Here is a 19,544-nt window from a genome sequence, read left to right as displayed (position 1 = left end):
TCTCTCCCATGGTGGCATCACCAGCACAGTGCCAGGCTGCTCGACACTGACAAAAGCAAGACACCTGAGCTGATTTGAAATTAAAATGCTTTAGAAGGGCTTGTCCCATGTCCTGTGTTTAACACAGAGGACATCTGCCCTTGCGCTTGGGAACCAAGTCTTTTCTAGAGGTGGAAAACAGCCCTGCGTATCACAGTGTTGGCTGCATGGGTAAGGGCATTCACTGTCTGTGAACGAGCCCTTTCACATCCACACACTACAAAATAAAGGCCTGAATTACTCCTTGGTGTCTCTATGAGTAACTCAGGAGCAGCAGGTGGGAGAGCTGGAGGCTGTTCTGTGTCTGACGCCAAGGACAGCTCCTGGCATCAGGGCTGAGTCACTGACACTGAGTGCCAGTGCACAGACCCAGCTGCGTCATGCCCACACCCAGCCGCTTGTGACTTCTGCTGTCCTTTCTATGAGCTGCCCAAAAACTGGGCTTTAGGAGACAGGAGGTTTCCAAGATTCCAAAAGGTCCCAAGCAAGAAGTCTGCGCTGGGTGGGTGTCAGGGTAAGCCTCCATCCATGCTTCTTTGCCTTGGAGAGGGATGGTCTTGGTCTCTTGTTTTCTGTCCTGCAAACACAGCACACAGATTAAGGGAAATTTCTCTCCAGGGACAGCTCTCCATGCGCTCCATGATGTTCCCTCAGCCTTTGCAGCTTTTATCCCAGAGTACTGTGTGTCTCCCTCCGGATCACATCAAACAATGCGATGAGCACCTCTCCCATGAGCATCTATCTCTTCTCCCTTCCTTCCCCAAGGGGAAAATTGAGTGGGAATAGTTTTAATTAACTACGCTGTACGTGCACAGTGTTTATACCAATGCAGACAAGGCTGAACAAGTGTGCCTTACACTTGGAAAGAGAGGTGCTGAGGTTTGTGGCTGCTCTGAAGTCTTGAGCTCGTCCCACAGCAGAGAACCAGCCCCAGAGAAAGGTCTGGCTTTGGACTACGCTGGGCTTACCCCGGTGCAGACGCAGAGAGGGAGTGAATATGTCAATACCCAGAGCATCGTTACTCTGCAGAGCTAAGGCAATTCTATATGCAGCCCACACCAGGACCACCGTGTGAGTCCAGGAAACCCCAAGTGTAACCTAGCTTTCCATGGGGACCCTCTGCAGAAATCGGAGGTTGAAGTGACATTTTGGGCAGGATTCAGCTCTAAGTTAGGACACCTACATTCAGAGACGTAATTGCAGATGTCTATGTGAGCTCTTGGTGTCTCAGCTCCCTCATTAATCCACAGAGATCTTGTCCACCAAGACCCCTCCATCCTGACAGTGGGTACCTACTTCAGGGGGAACCGAACTGCCCTCGAGGCCCCACAGACTGCACTAAGAGACACATGAAGACACAATCAGAAGCCAAAATTGTGTCTTAGCCTTGAGCTGGCTATTGCCTTATGTGTCCTCCTTGTGTCTTATATGTGTGGTGCAAAGTTTAATATTGTGTAAAAAATCAACTATTTTCTTTTCCAAAGGTATTTAGAATGGCCTTAAAAAATGCATAGGAAACACGTTTATTTTATATATAAAGATGCCTAATGCTGGCAGTTGTGAGATTTAAAAATTAAATGCAATTTCTTAACCAAAATATGTATAAGGAGGAGGGCTTTCAAATAGGCTGTTGTGTAAAGGTTCTGGAGAGTCCTTGGGTTTTTACCATGTATGCACAGAGGAGATTCCCCAGATTGACACTCAGGCAGTAGATGATATCTGAGTCACTGTGTTTCTCATCATGTAGACCACGTAGACCAGAGAAAAATACCCTTAGAGATGTTTTTCTGCACATCTTTGATGAATGCAGAGAGATAACAAGCTACATGCTCAAAATCAGAAGAAACCCCATCAAAGGGGCAAGAACCAAACCCAGTTCACTCAAAGTACAGCATCATTCTAGCTACTTGTTTCTCTGTAATGAGGGATTTCTTTTACTGCTTTCTCCTTCAGTTGGCATTCCTACAGCTATTTATAGTTTCACTTCATAACCAGTGGTTAATAATTCCAAGGTAGTGTAGCGTGTGGTCACCCACACCGAAGATGTGGCTGTTTCTCCTGTGCTGCCTAAAATCTGTTGCCCATAATATTTAGGATCTTTCTGCAAGGGGCTGTGGGGAGCTGTTGGCAGAGGGTAGGGAAGATGTCCTGCTGCCTCGGGAAGAAGGCTTTGCTCAGACCACCATGCTCTGCAAGGCTGTGCATGGGCTTGGAAAGCTGTTCCATTCTCCTGAAGATGTCCCACGTTGGGATTTCATGGATCTTTTCCTTTTTCTGCTGGTTTTAACCCCTGCTTTTCGGAGTGCATCTGCATGCTCCTAAATGCATGACTTAAACATTATTGTGCTCTAGATCAAAGGCGAGTATTTCATGCCTTCTCCTGCACTATTGTGTAGTGACAAAGTTCCTGGTGACTTAAGTGGGAGGGAGGCTGCGTCCTGGGAGACAAAACTTAATTGAGTGTAATACCACAGGGCACATAAAGTAGGACAACACAGCCTGACCTCATTTTGCCCATACATAACCCTACTGACATCAGTGGGAGCTGCACATATGCAGTCAGGAGATGACATTTGCCCACTCTTGGCTGCTCTAGGAAATTCCTGCTTGCCTGATAAATTCTATTATTTGATCATGCCATATGCAGGTGAGGGCTACACCGGGTAAAGCTGAGCAAACACAGCTCAGCTCCCTGTCTGTTTGAAGTTGTGGAAAGACTCCTTTTGACGCTGGTGGTTGTTGGATTGAGCCCACAGTACACAGTGATTCACAATCATTTTCCTCAATGAAAGCAAGCAGGTTGGTTTGTTGTTATTTGTGGGATCACATGATTCATGATTTGCGAATCTTTGAATGGCAATTGGACATTCTGATGCCTGTGAACATCAGAATGTAGCTTCCACTGTGTTAGCACAAAATGGTTATTCATACAAAATACTGTGCCAGAACAGACTTGTTTGATACTGTACACTTATTACGCTCCTGTTTCTAGAAAAACTCTGCAAGTAGAAAGGGCACCATTTGGCAAAGCCAACAAAGCTTACTCCAAAACGGTGACTATTCCAAAGGAATTGTTCATGAGCAATCCTTAGACTAATACTTATTTGCATTCATCACAGTCCAATAATTAAAACCAGTGCTTACTGCTGTAGAAAACAGGACAGACTGAGTAAACAGTAACAGGACTTACAGAGAAAAGGCTAGATGGGCAAGTAATGTTTCGGCTGCCTATGCTTGGTGCGGGCTGCAGGAGCAGAAGCAGAGCTCAGCAGAACCCTGAATGTCCCAGATTTTGAACCTGGGATTTCTTAAGGCTAATCTTGCTTTAACTCTTGCGTCTGTTTTCCCTCCAGAAAAGAATATGGTAGATGGAACATGATTCTGCAATATTTAGGCAAAATGTTAGCGTGTTTAACACCACCAGTTACCCAGAGGGAGGGTGGCTTTCCATCCTTGGAGACACACAGGACCTGACAGAAGGTGGTTTCCAGCAGCCTGTTCTCAGCTGGTCCTCTATGAGCCGGGGCTGGACCCAGGACCACCAGAGGCACCTTCTGTTTGAGGAAAGCAATGAAATATTTTAGTGACTCAAACTAACCAAACCAAAACTGTACCCTTCTTGTAAAATAAGCTTCCTCCACCCAGCAAAACCCTATGACAGGTCTGTGACATAGCGCCTGTGTGTCGTATCAAAAGGATGTTGCTGTAATTGCATACAGATTTATAATCCATTCCTTTGCAGTGAATGTCATCAAAAGACTCAAGACTTGGAATGATACAGTGTTCCCAAGTATATTTTTCCTGTGAGCACATCCCCTTTTCAAGGGAGACATCATGGTGTTCCAGAGATCTGGACCAGATAAGCATGGGGTGATTAAGGGGTCCCCATTCTGTTGCTGGATCTGAGTGAGCTGGGCAGAGCTGCACAAAGCACATGGTGCTCCCACCACATCCCATGTCCGAGTCCTCTTGCCCTTGGGCAGCAGCCAGATGCGAGTTTGGTGACCAAGAGACCCTCTGCAGTCATGTCACACACATCATCCCTTGTCACCTCCCCTCCTCAGTAATATAAACGGACATTTGTTTACACCAAACTGAGCAAATCTAATATTTATTCCACATTTAGGTCACAGGACAACAAAACAGATATTTTTACCCCAAACACATTCCCTGACCTTGCGGTTTCACTCCTGATGTGCAGCAATATTTGCTTTCACTTAAACTGGAATTAAAATAAGCTACATAGGATCCTGCACTGGGCTTTAAGGCAACAGCTCAACTCCCTGTGCACCCAGATGTGCTCTGGATGCTGCTCCTAATTTTACTGGAACCAGGACAGGATTATTAAATTCATGTTTCCTGGATTTGCTCGCTTCTTTTCAGGCCTGAAAACCAAAATTATTTAAACACTCCAAATGCAAAGTATTAAAAATTATATTTAACAATCTCAGCATAAACAGTGCCTGCAGGCCTCATCCTGCTCTCATGAAAATCTGAGACAATCCCACTGTTTGTAAAGATGCACCTTTCAAAGATCATTTTTTCTCTTTCATCCTGTGTAGGCCAAGGATCACATTAGCACTGCTTCACTGAAAGCTCTGAAATGCTCTGTACATGGAAAATTGACCTTTTCTGGGGTGAAGTTTGCACTATTTTCAAGGAAGAAACTGCCTAAGAGAGAATTTAAAAAGCTTAGGAAATCTAGTGGTCCCTTCAGGTTTGGAGTAATGAGTAAAATAAAATGCTCTCTCTGATTTCCTTCCCCCTGTAATTGAAATAGATGTTGTACTGGAGCTGCAAAACTGCTGCCAAATTATCACCCAACTGAGCTGATTTACATTGCCTGCTCAACCTCGGCGTGATGTAAAATGCCCGGGATGGCCAATGTAAACGTATTTATAGCCTGGTAGGATACGTTGAGAATACAAGGGTAATATTATATATGTATGCATATATATGCCTGTATACATATCGCTAAGCGAACTTTCGTATCTGAGGTTGTGGCATGGCATGGCTACCTGGCTGTGAAAGACCTGGGGTTTAACTGCACTGTGAATGTGACCCTCTTTTTCTGGCTCACCCAAGCTTCCCTTCAGTTGGTTTACTTGGCGTCTGAGCAGTAAGCCATTTTGAGAAAGACCAGTCAGATAAACACAAATGAGCCCCAGTCTCATTAGGGTCACTTCTCGTGTTGGTTTGGATGGAGGAGGCTGGGGAGGACAGGCATCTGCTGATGGGCTGACCTTCAAGGCAGCTCTGTCTCCTCACAAAACCCTTCCAAATGAGTTGGCTTTGCAGAGCTACTCAGTATTTCACAGGTAAATGACAGACTGTCTACACGGCTCTAGGTGGGAGAAAAGGGAGGTTGTCACCATCATGTGAAGTGGCATGGGCACAATTCCTGCCATACTTGAAGGGTCCCATGCCAAATCCCACAGAACCACACCCCATTTCAACGTCACCGGGGTTAAAAACGCAGATGTGATAGGAATGCTGTCACATAACAGACATTTCAGGAAGTCTCTGTAATTTCTTTAATTATTCAGACAACAGAGCACAAGGATAATAGCTTCAAGTACATTCTTATACATTATTTTAACAGTAATAGATATGTATTTAGTCATAAACTATTCTGTAGCCACCACTATGTGTACATTTTATACAAACTATTGCCATACTTGGACCCTGAAAATGGACAGTGACATCTCCTAGACGTTTTGCACAATGTCATGACAGTACATCCTTCATATGAGAGCTGTAGCTATAAGCTGGATTGGTCCATCTAACGAAGCACTTCTAATGCATACCATGGAGGGGTGATTCGGATGTGAGGCGCTGAGGGAAGAGATGTAATAAATATATGGTGAGAGGGAGGCATACAGTCACTTGAAATATGTGTGATGGAGAACACGGCATAGCATTTCTTTGCTTGGTAAAACAGATTGATCCTAGTATTAAACAGTATCTTAGCTTCTCTCACACCAGAAAGCTCTGAGCTTATCTGGGCCATTCAGTGAATATTAAATACAGCAATGTCTGACACAGCTCCCTATCAAGGCATGTACTCTACCCTGACACAAATGTGGTCTCTGGTCTAATGGTCTTTTTCATCTCAGTTACAATTTAGACCAAAGACCCCAAGCCAAGGACTTGAAGTTTGATCACTGATATCCCTGACCACCTCCACCACCTGACCTCTGGAGAAAGTAGGCTCCAGCACACTCATTTTTGAGTGTAAAGGCTCTACAAAATGCCAGCCACCATTCAGAGGTAGGGGTAAAAGAGCTCAGATGCTCAGATGCTGCCATATGAAGACCATACCCTTACAGCAGAGACTCATTTGCTCCACATTCACAATTTTACATGCCCCAAACCAGCCATGTTTGCAGCCCCCGTTACACAGGCAGACCCCAAAGACACAGAGGTGTCAGAGTCCAAGCCAGGGTGGGCAGCAGGTCCCCAGCACTCACCGGGCAGTACACAGTCCCCCATGATGCCCTACACCATGCGGGCATTAGGGTGGCTTGGTTCTTATCCCGGCTGCATGATGGTGGGGTTGCACTGAAGTCTCATCACCCTGGCCATGTCCGAGCTTCAAAGGATGGAAGTGGCTCTGGACCAGAAGCTGCTGGGAAGGAGAGACCACATCCATCTGTTAGGGCTTGACACGGGGGATGCTCATGCCTGGGGCTCTGCCACCAGCTCCAGGCACTGCTTCAGAAGCTCCTAGGCTTTCAGCATGGAAGAGCATGGTCTACGCTCTCTGGAGGAGGCCCCAGGCAGGGACATCCCAGGAGGCCAACGGAGCTGCTGTCCATCCTGGCGGAGGACACGGCTGCAAAATGCTGCCCGATGGATGAACGTCCTACACCAGCGAGTAATGGAAACTGAAGAAAAGGTGAGAAGACATTCAAGGAAAGCTCCCTTCCGGCACGGTCCTGTCGCAGACGCGCACACACACGCACACACAATGTTTTGCAAAATTGTTAAAGGGATCCTGGAAACCCTCTGGGGAGGAGCACACGGTGCAGCAGAACCTCACTCATTGGCACCCATGGAGAACGAGCCCCTTGGTGGGGCTTGGGGCTGGGACTAGCCAGGGGATGCATCATCGGCCCCAACAATCGGATCCTAGAAGACACCTCCAATACTTCACCCATCGATGGCTTGGGATGGATTCTGATGTGTCACAGCTAAGGAACATCTGTCATGAGAAATTAACCAATTTTTATCCCCTTTTTTTCTTGTTTAGCAAAAGGTGTTTGTTCTTTTCTTGGTGGCCACAAGCCTGGCAACGTTACTCAGTCAAGATGGCCAGTGAAATCAAGTGGCCATCTCCTTCTTCCAGCATCAGCCACATGAATCCTTGTTAATTCATCAAAGGCAGTGTCTCTCCCCCAGATTTCCATCTTCTGGGCACCCGAATTAAAACTGATTAAAATCTTGGTGCTGCCTTAAAGTTGAAGGCAGCAGCCTGCCTTCAGATTACTGTGCTTCAAAGAGCAAACGTGATAGAACACCTTCATAAATCAATTTTCAGAGTCGTCTGTGGTCTCCAGATCAGATCAGGAGGTGGACATGGAGCTGGGGCTGGAGCTGGAAGAGGGAAACAGTGCCCAAGCATAGACAGGGAGCCGGGGCTCCAGTGAAGGGAAACCACGTCTCCCATTCACTCGTGCAAATGAGTGAGGTTCTACTGTTAGTACAAGAGATTCCAGGTTACGTGCAGATGTGATGGATTTGTTTCCTTAATTAAAGTACCAAAATTAAAAGTTATAAGAAACACATCTAAATAAAATAATGGGCACTCCTTTAGGCAACGTTTCCTAAACCAATAAGCCAAAAGGGGGAAAAAAAATGGGATGCACCAGGAACTCTTAGTTGTTATATACTAACCAGACTGTGCATGGCACATTTTATTTCTATAAAACTATTAAAACTATTACAAAATATTCAAAAAATACATTTTAGTAAATTTACAGCAGTTATTTCTCAATTTATTAATGCAAAACATCCTTTTCTCCCCTCTGTACAAACTATCGTCTCCATCGTCACAGAATTGCCGCCATGTGCGCTTCTTAAAAAATATTATTTTCTAATAAACTTTTTTTTTCTTTTGAAGTTAAAAATAACAAAGTTTCTTATGGTTTTTGCAAATAAAACATTGGTGTAACAGTCTTGACTTCCATGAACGTGGCCAAATGGTGGTTTTTTTACAAAGCAAATCATGGAAAACAATACAAGAAATGACGTTACATTTGAAACTATTTAAATTAAAATAATATATTCTCAATATTTTACACTATTTCAAAAAATGAAATGTGATTCAGTTAAGTATTGATCTCTCAAAAAAATCTAATTTACAATTCTGTGTATAAAAATATAATTTACGGACCCCCATGAAGTTTGTCTTTTTCGGTGTGTTTGTTTCTTTGCTTGCTTGTTTTTTAGGCTTGCTGAAATGAAGGAGCAATGGAATGGAGAGATGGGAACGTACAGAACTTTGCTTTCTGAAAGTCAGGACACACGTGACATGTAGAAAAATAGACTCTGCGCAGTTTTGCTTGGCCTCACAAAATAATTTTTTCCCCTATGAGTACAGTTCACATGATAATAAATTATCAAAGAAACTATTTAAGGCTCTTGAAGGTCCGGTTCATATCATTTAAAACATCTATTCAAAATACCAAAGAAATAAATATCCAGGAGAGGAGGAAAAAAAATAAACAAAACCAACAACAAAAAAACAAACAAAACAACAAAACAAAAGAACAAATAAAAATATATATATATTTATAAACTAAACAGAACAGAACTTCCTGGGGTCTTTGTTTCCCTTAAAGTCTACTTTGGACTGTCCTACTTAATTATTATTATTTTATTATTATTATTTTTAAGTCTTAATCCGTGCTCTTTTAAAAATATGTAATTTTTTCCTTTTTTCTTTTTTTTTTAGCTTTTTCTTTTTTTCTTTTTTTTTTTTTTTTTCCTTTTTTTCTCCTTTTTCTTTCTCTCTCTCTCTCCCTGTGTGTCTCTGTCTCTCCCTCAGAGGCTGACTGGCGGCCGGGGCAGCACAGGATGCTCTCAGCTGGACGGCACCACCATGCCCAGCGGGTGCAGAGAGTCACTATCCAGCACCCAGCTGCCGATGCGGTAGAGAAGGCGAGAGTACCAGTGGATGCCAGGGGAGGTGGGGGCATCCATGGGGGTCCCCCCGCTGGAAGGGCAGAGGGTGGCCAGCATCCCCTGGAGCAGGCGGAAGGGAGCAAAGGCCCAGTGTGCCCAGCTGTGCTCCTCGATGACGGCGTAGCAGGAGGCCAGCACTCGGTTGATGAGGATGGTGCCCTGGGCGGTGAGTGGGGCGTATGCCCCAGAAGCTTCCTCCCGCAGTGAGACGCTGTGCACAGCCGCTGGCAGGAGGTGCTGCCCTCCCTCACCCAACACATAGACTCGTTGGCCAGGCCGTACACGGCTGGCGAAGAGCGCCTGGCTGCTGAGGGTCCCTGCCTGCGACTGGTTGTGTTGGGGGGCCACGAAGAGGAGGTGGGCAGCTGTCAGCAGCAGCCGGGCCCGGGGCTGCCGTGTCTCAATGACATAGAAGAGCTTGTGAGAGCCGTCCTCCCGGTCGAGGAAGGTGAGGAAGTCGCTGTAGAGCAGCCGTCCCTCTGCATCGGCAACCAGCACGCGGTCCCCAGGGCTCAGGTCCTTCACCAGCTTGGTGCCGCCTTGCTCCAGGTGCACCGTGGCCGAGCCAGGGAAGCAGCCCCCAGATTTGGCCGCCACCGAGTTTTCTGTGCAAGGAAAGAGGCACAGCAGGGTTAGAGGAGGCACCCACCAGGTCAGGGCTTGGCACGTGAGGGAACATCCCATTTCCCTGGACACCCCATTCCGCCTGAGAGGCACAGGTGCAGGACACAGCCTTGCTCCTCTCCAAAATTCCTCCATCCTCATCTACAAACATGCCCCATTTGCACTCAGCAGGTTAAGTGAGAGTTCCCTTCCTGACAGATTTGAGCCGATGCATCTCCCTCTGGGTTAGGATTTACAAGGGTGGCTTGTCTCATTAAGGAAATATTCCTGCCGAGAAAGCTGCTCCAAAACAAATCTCTTCTGGATGAGCTTCTCACTTGGCTACTGTTTGCCCCGCACCAACACTTGATAACAGATAACTCACAGGCTTTTAAAGCAGGATGGTTTTCCTTGCGTAAGTTTTCTCCTCTAGGTGACTGTCCATGCTCACAATGCTTGGGGTCCCCACTCAGCTCTTACTGAAGGACCCCATCTTGGGCAGCAAACAGCAGAGAGCAGGAGAAGGCTTTGCCATGAGGAGCACATGAATTTGCCCATTGCCTTAGTGGAAAGCATCACCCTAGATAGCATCTTCCTTGCCTTTCCCACCCCACTGGAAGAAGAATGCTGTTCCCTGCACCAAGGTGTCCCTGGCCAGCCCCATGCCCGTTCCAGACCCAAGAACAGCCCTCTTTCACCTCCTCCAGCTCTTGAAGGTACTCAGAGTTTAGATACTAAACGCAGTAGCCAACTACTGCTGTCGCCAGCTACTGCTGCTTTCCAGTGGTACAGAGACGAACAATCACAATCACAGAAAATAGAAATAGCGATGAGACTGTAAGTCTCTCTTGCAAATCCCTTTCTGGAAGCTGAGTCACATGAGGGGTGGTAGGGGAGGACCTCTGCCCTGTTCCAGGCTGGTTTCTGACTTTACCAAGGAAATCTGCAGTGCTCCTAAAAGCTCTGATTTTCTGTATTTTGGGTAGTATCACACAGTATGTCACAGTAGGAAGCATCTTTGCTACAGATGTTGACATTCCTTACCCCTCCCTTGCTTTCTCCTGGTTTCTCTCAGTTACTCGCTAAGCCAGTTTAGACTCCTGGTGATTTATCTCCTAAAGGTGGTTAGATTTTATATTTTGCCTCTGTGGTTGGTACTAAAGCTCTTATGATTTAAATAAATCCTTGGAAGGTCTCCTAATGACTTTCTCAGGAAGGACAGGAAGGGTGAAAATTAGACCGTTATTGATTTGCTAATGACTTTATCACTTCTCCTTCAGAAATGAAGCAGAGATCTCTAAGGCCTCTTCAGGGAGCACATGGCAACAAACAAGCTATGTGCTTTATGTGGAGCCCTCCGCCAGCAAACTACACCTTCCTACAAGCCGGCAGTAAAGGTCTGGCTAGAGCTTTGTTTGCATATTCAGGGACTTGATGAATAGATCTAGTAGTGTAGCAGCTCTACAAACATGCCAGTGAACTGGCAGAGGTGTGAAAATCTGCTTCTTTGAGCAGTGCTTGTTTGGGTTCTCTAATTAAAATCCAATAAAGGATCAGCATTGTCATTCTGATTCATGTAATAAATGCAGACACTCTTGGAAGAGAGGACACTTCCATTTTTTTCCCAGCTTCTTCTCCCCTTTCCTCCCCCTCCCTATTTGTTCAGGTGCAGAAACCCTATGTGCCAATTCACACACATACTCTCCAAAAAACCCAGGACCTTCCAAGCACTATTTGCACAGCAGAGCCACTTTTCCAAGGCACTCAAGGTCTGTATTTGAATTTTAAATGTAGAAGCTTGCTCTAAATACTTGCTGTAGCGTATTATCAATGTCCCTTTTACCACCCCTGCCTCTCTCTCCTCTGTCCTGGTGACAATAATTCAGGCCTTGGGGGAACTCTTCTTTGCATTCCAGTCTCCAGGATCATACTTTTTGCAAACAGAGATCTAGATAAAGAATCTTCCTGCCTGGCATTATGGGGTTTAATCTTCTCATAAGATGCTCTGTCATGAAGCGAGGTTTGGACAGTCTGAAATCAGGCTGAGCGGGTGGAATTCAAGCCTGCTCCCTTGCAGCCCGCGTGGTACAGTCACACGACCCTGCCTGACACCCTCTAAATATTGCCCCCAAGTCCGTGTGTGCCGAATCTCAATGAGCAGCTTGGGGTTACTCCTGCCCTACGAAACACCCACTGGGGTGGATTAGCGGGTGCGCTTGGCCTAAGGTCATCGTGCACCACAATCGACACCTTGCGCTATAAAGCTCATCTTTGCTATTGAAAGGGATGTTTCATATCACCACAGGGCTGACAGCTTTGCAGGGCCTCCTTTTGCCTAGAAAGAACCAGGGAGCTGAACAAAAGCCATAGCAGGCTCTCAGGACAAAGCCCACATGGGCTGGGAAAGGTGCTACCTTGGCTCAGTCCTGGGGAGGTTTGGGCTGGATCATGGGGGATAAGCCCCTCTTGCAGACAGGCATGGCAAGGCCAGGCCTGTTTCCTCATCGTGGGGCTGCTGGTTTTGAAGCAAACGGCAATATTTAAAGAAAGCCCATTATTTTCTTTTGCAACCCACTCTTTCTTGACACTTCCAGCGGGCTGCTGGGCTAGACGATGTTGTATAAAGCGCTTTAGCTGCCATGCAGGCAGGCGGAGGGAGGCGGGGGGGGGGCCTGCCAGACGTTTTGCTTCCCCAAAAAAAAATGTTCAGTGTCAAGAAAATGAACTCTGCGAGCCGGGGATTTCTTGCGAGCTGTTCCCGGGTTAAGACAGCGTGTGGCGTTGTAAGCACAGGGGAGGGGAGGGAAAAAAATTATATGTATGTGTATACCTATCTGGGAATTTCCTAGCGACTACCGCTGAAGAACGCAGGGGACCACGTTAGTTATTTATTTTCCTGGAGATTAGCGATCGCGAGTAAGGGCGTGCAGCCAGCGGGGCGGCTGGAGACGGCCACTAGTGTTTGTGTTGAACATGCTCTTTGGATGGGGAAAGCATCAGATCCCACGGGGGGAGGAGAAGGGTGTGTGGCTGCGGCGCAGCGCTCGGGGGAAGGCTGGGCAGGCAAATCACCCAAATAAAAATGCTGTCCAAAAGTGCTGCAGCTGGCTGGCCTTTTTTCTTTTTCTTTTTTTTTTTTTTCCCTTTTCCCTTTTTTTTTTTTTTTTACTCTCTTTCCTTCCTTCCTTCCCTAAGAGGCTGCGCCATCGGCGGCCCCGCTCCGTATCCCCGAGGGGATTCCAGACGGGTCGGGCAGGGCTGATGGGGACCCTGCAGGGACGGCGAGGGGGGAGCCCAGGCAGCATCGGAAAGGGCGGAGAAGGCTCTGGGGGGCTGAGCCGTGGCCCGGAGGTGGCCTCCACACACCCCCCGACGTGCCCTTGGGCAGGCTGCCCGCCTTACCTGCTTTGACGGAGCAGTGAATGTGCGCCTTGGACTCGTAGTAGACCCAATCGAAGCCGGCCTCGACGGCCAGGCGGGCCAGCATGCCGTACTTGCTGCGGTCCCGGTCCGAGGTGGTGATGTCCACGGCGCGGCCCTCGTAGTGCAGGGACTCTTCTGAGTGGTGGCCGTCCTCGTCCCAGCCCTCTGTCACCCGCAGCTTTACCCCGGGCCACTGATTCATCACCGAGATCGCCAGGGCATTCAGCTTGTCCTTGCAGCGCTGCAGGGCACATGGGGAAGGGCGCATGGCGGGGGGTGCTGCAGCAAGGGCAGGCACCCCCTTCACCATCTATTCCCCCCCAGGGTAGCAACCTGCCCTCCCTCCCGAGCCAAATGGGCCTAGTCGTCCCCCTTCTATCCCTCCCCTTCAAACGTGCCGCACGATGCTCAGCCCTGGCTCTGCCAGGCTAAGCATCTTCTTTCCCGCTGCCGGGGAGGAACAGGGAGGCAGGTGAGGAGGAGGAGGCGGGTGAAATTTAGGGACACGGGAGGAAGAGGGGTTGAAACACCGCAAAGACCAAGCGGGACAGAGTCGCCCCTTCCCCCGGCACCTGCCGCAGGGACAGGAGGACCACCCGCGCCACCGCCGGCCAGGGATTGTGAGTGCGTCGGCTCAAAGCCACCTGCATGGAGCAAATTCCTGCCACTAAGTGCCCTGTCCCCTTTCCGAGAGCAAAGTTTCTGCCGAGAACAAACACTCGGCATATATCTCGGAGTCACAGATTCCCTCCCGGAATGTCTCTCCGGGTCTTTTCAGCTTAATTCTGTGTTGAAAGGGGTCTCAATACATGTTAACAGCCTTTATGTGCTGGAGGGAGGGGTGAGGTTTTTTTTCTCTCCCTTCGCCCATCACTCATTAGAGCCCTCAAAGCAGCATGGGCTGGGAGCATTCACTCGGCTTCAAACATACATCGGCACTCGCCTACAAAGCCGAGCAAATCCATACAATAATATAGCTCTTAGTGGGAAGATGAAAAGCAAGGGAGGGCCAAGGAGGGAATTTAAGCGAAGCAGGGATGCTATGCAAGCCAGGAGACTCTTTGTGTGGAGTGAAACATTTTCAACTCCGTGGAGAAGCACTACAGGGTTTACCATCGCCCCTCCGGAGCCACCGGCCTTCCCCGGGGCCTGCAGCACCGGGGTCCTGAAGGCACTGAGCAAAGGGGGGGGAGAAGGAAAGGGAAGTGAGTATAGCGATGGAGGAGGCTGAGCGCTAAATGAAACCCTGAAAGTTTGGGGTGGGGGGGGATCTTATCTTAGCCAAGGGCAGGGAGGGAGGAAGCGGAAATAGACGTGCCAGCGGGTAGGTAAAAAGAGCTTGTAGCCCCCCGGAAATAGGAAATCGGCACCAAAAGCATGGAAAAGGGCTTGGCTAAAGGTACAGTTGGAAACTCACACGTTGCCAACTACTCCCCCTCCCCCCTTTTGAGAGGAAAATAACTCGCTGATATACGGGAGGTGGTTCGCTTGGTGCAGATATCAAAGTGGATTACAGCCCCGACAGGATGCAGTGAGCTGCTCTTCCCTCGCTTTTCCTGGCCTGACCGGGATGTTCGGCCTTCTGCAGGACTATTCCCTCAAGTGTGCTCCCAGCACACACACAAACACATTGCAAAGGCCCCCTTCACAGCTTCCAGCAAAGCAAAGCCCCTCCATCACCCCGATGACGCTACTTTTAGGGACGTGACAAGGTTGTTCAACAAGAAAATTCCCGGGTGTCTATTAACAGCCATAAAAAGCAATTCCAGCAATACACAAGTTCCCAAGAGATATAAAATGCAATCGTGAGCTCACTTTGGACTCTCTGGCCTACCGTTTTATTGAAAGAGCCGGGTGTTTGGGGTACGGCACTGTTCCCGGCAGCAAAGCGCAGCAGCACAAGGAAGTTGAGTTTATTTTCTCCTTTCTCTCCCCCTCATACACCTGAGAGGATGGACATGTTCCTCCACCGAGGTTACAGAGGGAAGGGAGCGAAGGATCAAACGTCTCAGCTACTGATAAGGCAACAGCCCTGCGCCTCAAGGTGATGTCTCGGCCCGCTGCTGAGCAGGGAAGGCAGCAGGCAGCGGTGCGGACAGCGGTGCGCGGTGCTTCCCGCTCCGGCCCTGCCAGCACCAGCTCCCGGCTTCAGGCGAAATAAAGGAGAAACGACCTCCTAAAAGAACTTTCCTCCCTTTTATACTGCCTGAGCTGGATTGTCAGAGTCAAAAGCCGTGAAGCCCAGACTATTTATTAATTCATTGGGTCGTGTGCCACAAATCAAGCCCAATTCTGTTCAGCCACCGTGAAGCTCAGCAGGGCTGCCTCCACTAACGCTTTGTGTGGAGGCAAAGTTGTTCAACAAGCCCTCTCCTGCCAGCTCCTAATCTCTTCACAAATGAATTGCTTGAAGGAAACACTTAACAGGTACCTGTCAGTGTAAACAACCTGGTGGGCTTCCTAAATGCCAAGTTGATCTCTAAATTCCTCACATCACGCACCGGTTGTGTGCCTGCATTACACGAGATTGCTATTTTATTTCATACAAATTCCAGCTTTATCATACTGACCTGGCCTCCTTATCTCTCCCCAGAATCCAGCCAATGGCTGGGGTGGGGGGGAGGGAAGGGAGGAAGGGGGAACCTTCAGCAAACTCCTGTTGTCACCTGCAAAGTTGAGAACCTGACTTACCTACCTCTGTTTGCGTTTTCTCCCCCCCTTCTTCTGGAGTTAATATTAACTGGCGGCTAATGCATTCGGCAACTATTCTGCAAGTTTAACGATTCTATTCAAGAAAGGTCTCTCCATGGTTGAAGGGCTCGCGAAGCAAGCGTTTGAAGGCTGGGATTTAACGACAGGTCGCTGGCCGGGGCAGAGAGGGAAAGAGAGAGAAGCAGGGCAGGGATACCGGCGGCAGGCAGGCACCTAGGGGAGCTGCCGCCCCGGCCGTGCCGGGGGAGGAAGTGGAGATCCAGGGCGACCCTACCACCCGCTCGCAAGCTGCGCTCCCCGCCTCGCAGGGGGGAGACGCAGACCGGCTCGGTTCCCCCACACACACACCTCGCTTCCCCTCTTTGCCACCGGGTTCCAGGCTTCACGGCCTCCCCGTCCCCGCTGCCTTCAGCCCACCTCCCCCCTTTGTGTCTAAGGCACGGGAATAAGCACTGAAGGAGGGGGGGGGGGGAAAGTATTTGTTTTCGTTTCGTTCGTCTGAGGGAAGTTGACAGAAGGTCAGGAGTTCAGACGCTGCCAGCTAATGCAGCGAGAGCGGCCAGCCGCGGAGCCGGCGCGGCGTGCCCCGGGAGAGCCGCCGGGCCAGGGTCAGCCCGCCCGCAGCCCCGGCCCGCCGCCCACCTCTCCCGGCCGACTCCCGGCTCCCCCCTTCCCCGCCGCCCCGCTCCGCCGCGCACACGCACCGGCGCAGCCGCGCAGGGAGGGATGCGCCGTGCCCCGGCGGGAGCCCGGCTCCCGCGGAGCCGCCGCCGCCGCCGGGCTACGGAGGGAAGGGCGAAACCCGAGCCGGCGCGATCGATACGCGAAGGGAGTAAGTGGAGCTGAAAATGCGAGAGATGCGGCTGGCGCGCCGCACGCCTCTCACCGGAGGCAGCGAGGGCGGAGGGAAGACCGCGGGTGCGCAGAGGGGCGCGGACAGCGCTGCGACCGAGCGGGGCACCGGCACCAGCTCCGCTCCGCACCCCTGCGCGGGGCAGCGGAGAGCGGGCAGGGGCGCGCCGGAGCTCTGCGAGGTGCGGTGCGATTTAAGGTGGTCGGGAGGAGATAGATGGTGGCGGCCGCCGGTCCCTCGCCCCGGGAGACCCGGGAAACGTGCGGAAAATCAGGCCGAGGAACGGAGAGAGTTTGGGAAATTCCACCCCCCCACCCCCTCTTTCCCGCGTCCACTCCCCGCCTAGTCCTTCCCGGCGAGTCCTGTTCTAGCGCTGAAGGTGGGGCTTAAGTGTATTAATATTAAAAAAGCGCTGTTGACCTATATTTGGAGGAAACCCATTTCCAGTGTCTAGATTGCATGTAGTTTCAGAAACTCCGGGATTGGCAGAGCAATTGACTTCACCAAGCTCTCTATTGAGCATGAATAATAATTATGAGGTGACTCTCGGAGAGGTTCTCGCTCCCTCTCCCTTTCTCTTTTTTTTTTTTTTCTCTTTTTGTATAAAATGGTTCCGCAATCCGATTCCACCCGAGATCCAATATTTACCCAGTTGTAAACCTTGTGCCATCAGATTTTTTAAAACAGAAGGTGATGCAATGCCGATAAGTTGCAAGTCCCTCCCCTGTGGAAGTACCAGAGCATTGGTTGCGAGCATCCTTAAAGAAATATCAATATATTTACGCTCTGATGGGCACAATAACAAATGATGGTATTGCAATACGAGCTATAATAATACGGAATCAGGAGAGGAATGGTCGATCCGGCTTCAGCTGCCTTTTGTGAGTGCACGACTGCATGCCTACTATATTTAGAATATGCTCGCGAGGGGAAAATAATAGTAATAATGAAGGGTAAAATGAAACGAGGAAAAAAAGGGAAAAGAAATAAAATATATCTCTCTCTATATATATAAGATCAAGTCAGCAGGCGTAGCAACCGAGGAGTACGTTTGTAATAATGAGTGGGTGGCCTGGCGGTCACTATACACTTGGGGTCCTCTGTGCTGTTTGCAATTCGTTTGATCAAAGTGCATCCTTGGGGACAAATGCAAACAGCAATCTCTAACCAAGTTACAGGGAACGCCATGGCACGGTAATGACTGCAAGTATCACACAGATTCCCCCACCGAACAGCGAGATAGCTCCAGCCCCTGCTAACTTGTCTGGAGAGATGGTATTTACATTCAATGGGGGGAACTAGCCGAGTTTGGAGGGGCGGGGGGAGGAGGGGGAGAGGGAAAGGGGGGGCTTTCAAAAATACTAAGACAGATGCGTCCTTTAGGATTGCTCAGAGAGGTTAACAAACACAAATACAGGTATCTCTGTGGCTCTACCTGAGTCATCAGTCTGTCAGCTCCCGTGTTCTCTTCATCCTTAAAAATAATGTCAGGGTTGTAATTTGGGGTTAGTTCTTTAAATCTCTCGGAGTTTCTTGTGATCTTCCCTTCATATCTTCCACTGGCCCCTAGGGTCTTCTCTGCCACATTGGGAATAAACTGCTTATAGGCTAAAGGGGTCAGCTTTTTGGGGTGTCTCCTTTTTCCAATGCCCCTGCCTGGTCCACAAGTCAGCCCAGAGGAGACTAAAAGAGCGCAGATGAAGCCCACCAAGAGAATTCTTGTCAACAGCAGCATTTCGTCCATTGAATCCAATTACTTCAAAGCTCTCTGTGCCTATCCCTGGCTGTCTCTCTAGAGCTCTCGCCTCCTATGTCCTTGTCTGCTTTCTGAATCGTATACTATCCACCGATCCCTAGCAAGACAGGTGCTGGAATGGCAGGCTTTAGGTCGCTGATAACGGAACACATCGGAGTTTGGTCGGGAGACAGCAATCGAGAGACAAAAAAAGGGTCTGATTTTAATGGTAGCAAAGCAAGACGCTTGTGAGAGGAGTCTGCCTTTAGTTCTATATTATAGCTGCCAGGGCCGCGAGCTGATTGGCCAAGGCGAGACAAGCTTGTCTTCTGATGTTTTAACCCTCAAAAAGGCAACAAATTCTTGAAAGATTTTTTTTTACCTCCTTATACCTGAAGGGCTTGGAGCTGAGCGGGGTGGAGATCGCGCTTTCTTGGGATAACATCAATTACACGCTGGTTTTTCTTTTTGTTTTTTCTTTTTCTTCTTTTTTTTTCCTTCCTTTTTTCAAAAACTTTCTTGGCAGAATGGTACATTTGTCAGCAAGAGGAACAGATGCCTCTGTGGAAGAAAGGGGGGGGGGGTGGAAATAAGATTAGCAGCCTGCCTCAGTGCAAGTCAAGTTTCTAAGGGCAGTTGCGGTTAAATAAAATGCTGAATTATCGGGGAGCCGTGCAAATAAAAACGCATTGGGGAAATATTAACGCCCGGGGGGGGGTGGGGTGGTGTAAAGGTAATGCCATTTAAGAGCGCACCCACCTAAAGGGCTTTATAACAGGTTTCTTCCTCCTGAAAAGGGAGATTGCTCTCCCTCCTGGAGACATACATTTTCAACCACACTCGCCTTTTAGCTGATAAATGACTACTTTAAAGGCAGAAACAAGCCTGATGCGAGGCGGCAGTTATATGAAGTTAGCGCGTCTGACTTGTGTATCACACAGCTGCAGTGGGGAGAGAGCTAAATGCCACTTCTCTTTTCCTTTTTAAATAATA

At 49.0% G+C, this 19,544-nt stretch overlaps 1 protein-coding gene across 1 annotated transcript; it reads right to left on the bottom strand.

The window, feature by feature from the left end:
• Window positions 1–8,519: 8,519 nt before the first annotated feature.
• On the bottom strand, window positions 8,520–18,560 carry SHH (sonic hedgehog signaling molecule; the record flags this gene model as incomplete). The annotated part of the gene is made up of 3 exons (XM_080610329.1): window positions 8,520–9,830; window positions 13,231–13,492; window positions 18,252–18,560. 3 exons carry the CDS (start codon window positions 18,558–18,560, stop codon window positions 9,124–9,126), a joined length of 1,278 nt encoding a protein of 425 aa, XP_080466455.1. The 3' UTR covers window positions 8,520–9,123.
• Between the last annotated feature and the right edge of the window lie 984 nt (window positions 18,561–19,544).

This window comes from Psittacula echo, assembly GCF_963264785.1.
Source record: "Psittacula echo genome assembly, chromosome: 2".
NCBI lineage: Eukaryota > Metazoa > Chordata > Aves > Psittaciformes > Psittacidae > Psittacula > Psittacula echo.
The sequence above is the reverse complement of the archived record's forward strand: the minus strand, read 5'-3'. Positions and strand labels throughout refer to the sequence as shown.